The 9,898-nt window shown below is 37.9% G+C and overlaps 1 protein-coding gene and 1 long non-coding RNA gene across 2 annotated transcripts; both read right to left on the reverse strand.

The window, feature by feature from the left end:
• Positions 1-255: 255 nt before the first annotated feature.
• Positions 256-1,973, reverse strand: LOC149013061 (ethylene-responsive transcription factor 5-like). The gene has a single exon (XM_089159188.1). It carries the CDS (start codon positions 1,867-1,869, stop codon positions 799-801), a length of 1,071 nt encoding a protein of 356 aa, XP_089015314.1. The 5' UTR covers positions 1,870-1,973; the 3' UTR covers positions 256-798.
• Positions 1,974-2,571: 598 nt separating this feature from the next.
• Positions 2,572-9,607, reverse strand: LOC149013062 (uncharacterized). The gene is made up of 3 exons (XR_016173915.1): positions 9,527-9,607; positions 9,354-9,432; positions 2,572-2,983 (listed from the first exon to the last, which is right to left on the reverse strand). It is a non-coding gene; the product is annotated as an uncharacterized LOC149013062 (long non-coding RNA).
• Positions 9,608-9,898: the final 291 nt, after the last annotated feature.

The raw sequence follows: 9,898 nt of genomic DNA on the forward strand, positions 1-9,898 counted from the left end.
CCGAAGGTGAAGGTTCAATCAATTAAGCCGTTAACATTGAATTTATCGACAACTTAATTTCTAGTTTTACCTACAAAATATTGAATCTGATTCAGAAAAATTATTTAAAAACATCGATTCATCGACAACTTTAACTCTTATCTCCCAAGATAGAAAATGACGTCAAAAAATTATTAAAATAGTTCGTTCATTATTTTGACAATGATCAATTATCAATAGTAGATACTACAGAGGGAAGCTCTCCATTATTGAGTTATCATGTGAACGTTGGCCAATTTTATCATGTAGAACTCAACCATAGGCCATAGCTCAAATTCGGAACCTTTGAACGTTGCCCAGTTGCTGCCTCTTTAAAATATTCAAGAACTGATAAACAAATTAAAAGAATACATTCTCACTCGTTCTATCAAATTAAAAAATTTCACCCGACGGTCTCCCCTAGATTCCTAGTGGAAAACGAGCTGGCTGTGGGAAAGAGGAGATCATGAAAAGCAATTTCACACTAGAAAGCCGACGTCTTGGTTGATTTCATATTAAGAATAGGTTGATTTCAATTTCGAGATGTTTCCGAGATAGCAAGCGAGAAAGCTCGTCAGCTAAAATGGTCTGATAAACAAATTAAAAGAATACATTCTCACTCATTTTATCAAATAAAAAAATTTCAGGTACAATCATGACTGTACATACGTTTCTTTGTACGTATTGGACGTATAGCGATCCGTATAAAGAAGTCGGAAAAGGGTCATGTACAGTACAACTCTCTAACCGAAAACTTGAAAACTGACGGCACCGTTTTAACTAATTTACCATTAGTCTATGGCACCCGAAAGGGGATAACGGTGACAGTGGAGGGACGGAAAAGATTCCCATGACATCCCCACCTTCCCAAACAGACGTCCAAATTGACGGCGTTAAAGGACACGGAGCCGGAGCCGGAGCATTCACGTCCGATTCCGGCGACCACTCTGTTTTAATCGTCTTCGCCGGTGGTGCTGCTTCATTTGTCACTACTCTTTGTTGTTTTGGTTGTTCATGTGTTTCAGGCTCTCTGCGTCTTTTCCTGCAAATGCTTGACACTGGTTCCAATGTCTTACCAGCTTCGAGAGGAAAGTTGAGAATGGCTTTGCTTCCTCGCATCTTGAACGCCGCTCTATCGTAAGCTCTCGCGGCTTCAATGGCGGTTTCATAGGTACCAAGCCAAACCCTGGATCCTTTACGGTTCGGGTCTCTGATCTCCGCCGCAAATTTTCCCCATGGACGTTGCCTTACGCCTCTGTAATGCCTACTCTCCGTTAAATAAGAAGGCGGCTTCGGCTTCGGTGCTGGAGCAGGAACAGGAGCAGGAGTTGGAACAGGATTAGGTGCGGTCAAGTTGAACCACTCAACTTTCTGTGCGGGAGGGAGGGAAATCTTCAGCGATGGTCGACGAGAACCAAAGCTCGAAGACTTCGAGTTCAAGCTCGTCGATTCGGGAGATGTAGGCTTTGCCTCACATCGAAAGAAATCGTTTTGACAACTTTTGTTGCTAGAGAACATACTAAAATCTCCGTTGTCCTGTTTTCCGTTAAGGTCTATATAATCAAAAACGGATATCTCCGAATCTGAAACCAGAGGTTTTAAAAACGGAGATGTAAAAAAGTCATCAAAGATCCCAGTTTCGATCTTCGGAGGAGGTAAAGATCCAGAACTCAACGAGTATGATTCTGCAGAAGATCCACTTGACATCTCTTGGCTAATCGACGCTTCCTCTGCAAGCTTGTCCCCGAAAAAGTTCGGTAATTCGTTAATAAAACTTTCAAATGAATCGTAATCCTCGAGACAATGATTCCTTATGAGTTCCAGAGCTGAAACTTCGTTCTGAGTCGCCATGAGAGAGGTATAAGAAAGCTGAAGCTAAGTTCTTCAAGCTTCGAAGATGTGAAAACCAGAAGAGGGAAGATGAATTCGAAATCAAAGAATGCTTGAGAGAGAGATGATAGTGTGAGGACGGAGTGAAACAAAATTGTACAATGGGTATTTAAAGGCAACCAAACCGCCCTTCGTCGAAGGCTCGAAGCACTCAAGCACGAGCGAAAGAAAAAGTCGACCCTTTCAACCAAGTAACCAACCCCAGTCTTCCAAGATGGATAACGGAAATATTTAATTCCTCCAGGGCCCAAGCAGAAAACATTTTGCTATTTCCAGGTCTTTTCGTCCAAGCAGAAAATTACTTTCTTTATTCACCACTTGTACCCCTATTAAATGCTAATTACCACTTAAAGGAGCACATCGGATTAATCATATATTATTCAATAACTAAAAACTCTAGAAAAGTTCAATTAATTATGTTAACAATGCACACTAATTCTTTTTCTTTTTAATTTTTTTTTTTTTGTTTTTGGTTTGGCAAGTCCAAGTACAGATGATGGAATAATTCAAATTAGAGTATCAAGCTAAGAGCTACAGAGCCCACCACAACAATGTTTCAATTCACACGTGATAAATGTGCCTTAAATCATTCTTTATAGGCTAGTAAGCAATCAAGTTCACATACTATATTCCTCGATGCAATTTAGTATCTCAAATGGCAGATTAGTTTAAGTAAACAGAAAAGAATCATTTGTTTCATTTGAACATATATTCATGTATATCAATCCAAACCCAGACTAATAAACCAATCCAACAAGCAATCTTTAACAGGAAAAAGGAGATTAGTGATTATAAGGCAAGCAATGTTTAACAGGATAAAGTGATTAAGGTAATTAAGTCTGTGAATATGATTTGTCACCTTTTGAATAGGTTCCATGAATGCCCCAAAGAAAGCTTATCCGTTGAGAAATAGACCAGGACATCCAGCAGCCATGCATCTATCTAATAATTCGTGCGTCCACTTGCACAAGTTGATGTAGCTCCTCCTGCTCTATCATCAACTTGGCAGAGCCAAGCTGGCATCCATATATGACCTCAACTAATATGCGCATGTAGTACAAAATGCTACAATTTCCTGTAAGAACAATGGAGGTTTGCCAACTTCAGGATTAAAGTTCAGTAATAATCCGGAGAACAAAAATGTTTTGCAGTAAATTGTAGAAAGTGTTAAATAGGAAATTGGAAGAAGAAGAAACAAGATCTTTTCCTATAGATTTTTGACTTCTTTATTCCAAAGTACTGTAGATTTAACCAGAAGAAGTAAAATATTAAAACAACTGATCTTTCACCGAGGAAAAAGGCTCCAAGAGGTAATAAGTCTCAGTTGATTTTTTGAGCCTATGAAAGTTTTACAAACCAACGGTGTAGGTTGTAGAAGGATGACAATGTCTTATTCCTTTGGAAACTCAACTTCTTCATCAGCACAAGAATCCAAGGATGACAATGTCTTATTCCTTTGGAAACTCATCTTCTTCATTAGCACAAGAATCCAACATAGCATTCTTGAGGTTTGTCATCAAATCATCATGCCATTATTGTTGTTTTTCGTAATGCTTTTGCGTATGCTTTTTTGGGTGGTAATAGGGTCAATATCCTAACTGTCTACATTTTGTCTTAATCAATCCTGTTATTTACCAATCACTGAAAACAAGATTCAGAAAGTAGTAGTTTTCTTATAACATCATGATCAAATAGAACCTTGATTTGTCAAAGCTCATACACTGGAAATTTCATCGATATTGTTTGAAATTGTACCAGAACCAACACGTAACCATCGTCTAATCCATGTGATTTAAAATGTAGGCAATTAATAAGAAGACTCAACAAATCTTCCAGTAAGAGAAGAATCGGAAACCAAACATCCGGGTCAATCCTAAGTTGGAAAAAAAAAATCATCATTTGAAAAAATCCAATGGATATGGAAAAGGTGGTGTCCCTTGGAAGTAACTTAAAAGATATTTGAAGGAAGAAGGAGGCAGTTCATGAGAAGACCTCATTCACCAAGTGAAGAACGGAGAAACTAAACCATCCAGGTCAATCCTAATCATGGAAAATTCATAATGTGAAAAAGAATCTGGTGGAGATGGAGAAGAGTAGAGCTCCAATACGGATCTCAAAAGAAATCCGAAGAAAGAAGAAAGTTGTAGCCTTTAGGAAAGTCAAAATAATAAGATTGTTAGGGAAATTCTTTAAGCACCAATGAAAGAATTAACACGAATGTAAAGCAAAGCAAGACAACACATTAATAAGCAAGTGTCACACACCAATGTGATATACTACATCCATGACAATGCTAAGATGTTTGATTACATAATGGAAGAAAGTTACAACATGGATCGTTAAAACAATCTTGGGTTTTTCTCCATAAACCCTAATCAAAAGCCATACAGAATACTAGAAACAGGATGTGAAAATTTCATGGGAAAAATAAGACGTACCATAAACACACGTATGTTGAAGAAATTGAGTCCAAACCTTGAGTGCTCAAACCTGCAGAGAGACAAAACCTCTCCAACGTTGACTTTCTTTCCGTATATCTCTCTTGTGGAGAAAGTATTAAAGACTAAGTGGTTGGGAGAACCTCATTATAGTTATTATGATAATAATCTAACTTCACTGAGAGGATGGTTCTTATTAGATTGGTCCTCAAATCCTCCTACCTTTACTGGTGTGGCATCTTCTCACTCCCAAAGTCATGGAATCTCTTTTTCATGCCTTCCTTTGGAAAGGCCAAAAAACTTCTAGATTTCTCCACACCATAAGTTGGTCCACTAATTGTCACCCGAAATCCAAAGGGGGCCTCGGCTTCCGCCAAACTCGTGATTAAAATTGTACCAGCTTATTAAAGCTTATTTGGAAGATCTCCACTAAGCACAACTCAATCTGGGTCAACTAGGTCAACTCCCATTTGTTGTGCGATGATTTTGAACTTTCTCTCTCCCCTCTAACCCCTATTGGGTTTGGAGAAAGCTTCTCCTCCTTAGACCCCTTGCCGACTCTACCATTAAAGTCCAAGTTGCATATGGGTCTTCCACCTACTTCTAGCCTGGCACCCCATGGGTATCCTCTATAATATCCTTGGTCCTCACCTGATCTATGTCTCTCGCATCTTGAAACCCACCCTTCTTTTGAATTTCATCTTTGATCACTCTTGGAATCCCCTATCCCCCTCTCTATAGAGTCTCACTCAAGTCTAGTCCAAACTCCCCTCCCTTCGCTCTTTTGATGGGTATCACACTATCTCGCTCCCTTCCCCTTAACGGTTCTTTCTCCACCTTCTCAGTGTGCAACCTTGTCTGATACCCCTCTCCCCTTATTGCTTGGCATCACCTGGTTTGATCAAAGGTCACATTCCCGTCACACCTTCACTTCTAGGAGAGCTTTTAACCTTTGCCTCCTCACCTAGGCCTTCCTCAACCACCAGCACCTAAACATTAACCCTAATTGCATCTTCTGTTGGAACAAACCCGAAGACGTAAACCACATCTTTTCTCCTACCCCTTCTCTCGGTCCTTATGGATGAAACCCATTATTTCAATTTGGCATCGCTCCAGATGCTCCTATGGCTTCTCTAGAGATAGGATTTGGATTTTGATACATTTTGCAAGCTCTTCCATTTGCAATGTTGTAGGCAAATTGGTGTTCAACACCTTACTTCTCACCTCTGGTGGGAGTAGAAGGACCTCCAAATCTAGATCCATAGACTTGATTTGGAGAGCCATCTACTTTCATATATCGGCTAGATTGCAGTCTCTCCTCCACCCCCAATTTTGGATACCCCAAGGAACAAGCTTATTGTTGTCTCCTGGGGTCTAGGATCCTCTTTATTGCCTCCTAGTAGATTGTAATCTCCTCCACACACCCCCCCCCTTACTCCCTCCTTCTCTTCTCTTATTCTCTTTCTTGTACATTCTTTTCTCCCCTCTAGGGCTTTGGTTAATAATTATTTCATTCATCCAAAAAAATAAATAATCCAAATCCTAGTCTACTTCCACAACAAATCAATCTAGCAAATCTAAAACCAAATGGCAATGCATCAACACAATTTGTTGATGCACCCATCAATAACTAACCCCAATAACTAATTTAGATCCTCATATTGTAGAGGATGAATCTAACACGTATATCTTTCAAGAAAACCCAAAAAGGTACTGCAAAATTTCACCCAAAACCTAAGTAAAAAATAAAAAATAAATAAAAAAAACAGATTACACTCTTCCTTTACCTTTTCAATAAAAGGTCATTTGTATTATTAAAAAATAAATAAAAAAGAAGAAGAAGAAAGTACATTAGGAAAATTACATTTGCAGAGCAATGATCTCTGCCTTCTTCTTCACACCCCCAATATTTCTAAAAGAACATACAAATCATCCTCCATGGATTCAAGTTACCCCACCCACAAAAAAGAAAAAAAAACCAGAAACTCATTCAGGTCCTCAACTACAGATATAAGAGCTGGTCATTCTTTGAAACAGGCATAAGAATTCCAGACACACATAAAAGAAATACCAAGAGGCTCACAGACCGGAGAGGAAATTTAGAGAATAGCATCAAATTCAGGCTTCAGAGATGGAAGCATCCAATCTCCTAATGTGTTTATCACAATAAATATGCATAAGCTTCTCCAAAAGAATGAAAGAACTTTGAAGTAGTAAACACAGAAAAAAGGAGTAACTGGTCCAATTTTCTGGAAGCAGATTGTGGTTTTCAGAATTTTCACCCCACATGAGAAATTTTTTTGTTAGAACTAAGCAGAAGAAAGAACAATCCATACTAAATCACCCAGGAACATCTTGTCAACAGAATTATTATCTAGACAGATCGACCTCTTCCAAAGAATCAACTTGAGGGATGATCGACAGCACTATTGATCTCATTCTATATGAAGATACCTATTGCTCCAAGGACCATCCCAATTCAGTGCAATTGAAAATGTGGATCTTGGTGCACTACTTCATATCCTCGTTATTTTTGTATAACCCCTTTCATCTTATTTTTCAACAAGAATTTGGATAATGTAAAACTATTATAAGAGTGATCTGCTAACTAATATCCAAATTTTATTACACAAAATTTCTTAATGTTTCTTATTTTTTTCACCATCAACCAGGTGGGGAAGTTCAAAGACAATAATTTATTGACTCCAGATGTTCTCTGTCTTGGGTTAAAATTGAGAAAGATCCTCTGAACTGACATGAATATGTTTTTGAAGTATAAGGATTATGATAGTCAGTTGACAAAGGAGATTAAAAAGAAAGAGAGACAAGAGAAGGGGGGAGGGACTTCATGACCACACCTGCATTACTTCAGAACCAATTTTTTTCTTTTTTTTTTTTTTTTGGGGGGGGGGGGGGGTGTTTCAACAGAGACACAGGCAAGGAGGCTGTGTTACAGAGACACATCTTTGAAAAAGCTCAAATGTGGTGAGGATACCAAAGTCGAGGACTTGACCGGAAATGTAAGAGACTGTGACTTGAGGTTGAATGATGACAATGAACCCAGTAAATTGACTTGAATATATAGAAAAATTAAAATTTTCTATTTGTGAGTTCAATCTCTCAATAGGTTGTCATTCCGTTTTGCAATTGAGTACCAGAAAGAGGGTATGTGTACAAGGGCTTAAATGGATGGATATATTACTGGAATATATGATCTAGTTACCAAAGACAGCACTGACAATTTGATATATTTGACCTTTCCTCTATTGAGTCTATTCCATATCTGCTCACTCCACACAGACAACACTTAGGCATCCAAAACCAGCCCCATCATCTGCTCTCACCTGGAAGTCTTGACACCAGCAGTTTGTTTTGGGACACAATCTTGGAAAACTTTCTACAACCTTATGTGCCAGAAGGAAAAGTCAAATTCCCCGCTTGGGAGTATTTCATTAAACAATGATCTATAAAATCTGGAGATTCACCCTCTCACTTAGGAGTAATTCATTTGAAATAGAAAACCTAAACAATATTATGAGCCATACACTGTTCATGCAAAAGCACAAAATTCTTTTCTTTCTTGGAAAATATTAAATTGAAAATCTGACCCAAATGTAAGGTGGGATATCATCTCCATTGGATCCTCAAGTTAATTCTTTAAGATCCTCTCCGGCTATCAACCATTCCAAAATTAGTTTCTGATGAACCACTAGCATTTTCTTACTCATTCCCTGCCTTCATAAATCCTACCAAATACCCCATTATGTTTAAAAAGGGTACCATTTTGTTCATCATATTTCCTTCCCTTGAAAGATACCACTGGGATCAAGTCAACTTATATAAGTGTGTCAGTATATATTAAATCATCTGCAGGGGATAGGCTAAGAACCCAATCAAGTCACAACTTTGCTATAGCTCGAGTGAGGTCCTACTTCATGAATCAATTATTTACCAAGACTCCAAGTCATTAATGATGAAACAAGGTTTTAGGTTTTGAAGTACACTCAGACTTACCACATATGAATCTGGATTTCAGAAATAAAAAATTCGAGATGATGTCAGAATGGAAAGGTTGATGACCAAGTTGAAACTAAGCTCCCTCTATCTTTATTATCACCAAACAGTAGTTTCAAATGATAAGAAAATGCTAGACGGTTCATCTATTATAATATGAGAAGTGAAGATTCAGTCACAGCTCAGATCAAGTTGCCAGCACAGAGTACTAACTGGATCAGTATAATACTTATTTGGCTGATTCAGAACAATTTATAAAAGCTTAGCTCTTTATGAGGCATCAATAATGCTTAGTTGGCTGATTCAGAACAATTTATAAAAGCTTAGCTCTTTATGAGGCATCAATAATGCTTAGTTGGCTGATTCAGAGCAGTTTATAAAAGCTTATCTCTTTATGAGGCACCAATAATGCCTAATTCACCGTGTCTACACAAACAAAGAGCTCCAGAATAATCACATAAAAGAATTGCCTGAATGAAGTGCTAAATCAATTACATGTCAAATATAAGGAGAAGAACAACAGCAGAATCATATTTTTTCATAATCCAATCAAACTCCAGAAAATGCAGATGAATTACAGCATTCAACCTCACATCCTACCTTTCCAAATGTGAATCTAATAACTCCTCCATACTGGAGTATATTCCTAGTTCTGCCACACATCTATCTCAATTATCAACAACATCATTATCTCTGCTACGCTTAGTTTACCTACATTACAATTCCTAACTGCTCAAATTTCTATGCCATACATAATGATTGTTTTGCAAAAATTTCCACTAAATTTGAAAGAATACATCTACCATAGGACATTCTAGGTACATCTCTCACTTCATATATCCCTTTTTAGTTCTTTGTGAAACATCATCCTCTATATGAAATTCTTTATATTCGATTAAAGCTAGCAACCTAAAGTAATCAGTCCAGAAATGCAGTCAATCAGGAAGAAAATGCTGAGCATTTAGAACATAAATGAAATTACAGATAATTTACCGAATTGCAATCGATCGGAACTCAGAGATGATTTATCGTTCACTTCAAAAGTATTATATGTGTGGCTCACCAAATGCAACTGTTAGGATCGAAAGATAATAAGGTTGGATTCTAGATTAAAGAATTGAACAAAAACTAGAATGCTTTATCAGGAACTGAAAAGGAAAACTTACTGCTAGGGTTTCCATAAGAAGGAGAAAGGCTGCTTGAAGCTCGAGCGAAGCACTGATACTCTCCGCGGGGTTCTGAAATCGGAAAAATGAAATGCATATTCATGCCACTCCCGCCCACGCCAGTTATAAAGGTCCCACTGTTGTCCAGTATCATTTATATCGAGTATCGACACTCTGCCGGGTCGGGTCGGGTCGTACCCATTATAATGCGCGAAAGTAAAAAGTTAGACAACCGGATTATGCGGGTCGGGTTTGTACCCTGTTTGATTAATAATTTTTATTTGGTTTTTCTGAAAATTTAAGGCTCCACCCTCTAATTCACCCTTAAATTAATGTCACCCGTGAGTTATCCAATTTATTAATCAGATTTCT

This window comes from Hakea prostrata, chromosome 6 (assembly GCF_041222555.1).
Source record: "Hakea prostrata isolate BN-2017 chromosome 6, UWA_Hpros_2, whole genome shotgun sequence".
Classification (NCBI taxonomy): Eukaryota; Viridiplantae; Streptophyta; class Magnoliopsida; order Proteales; family Proteaceae; genus Hakea; species Hakea prostrata.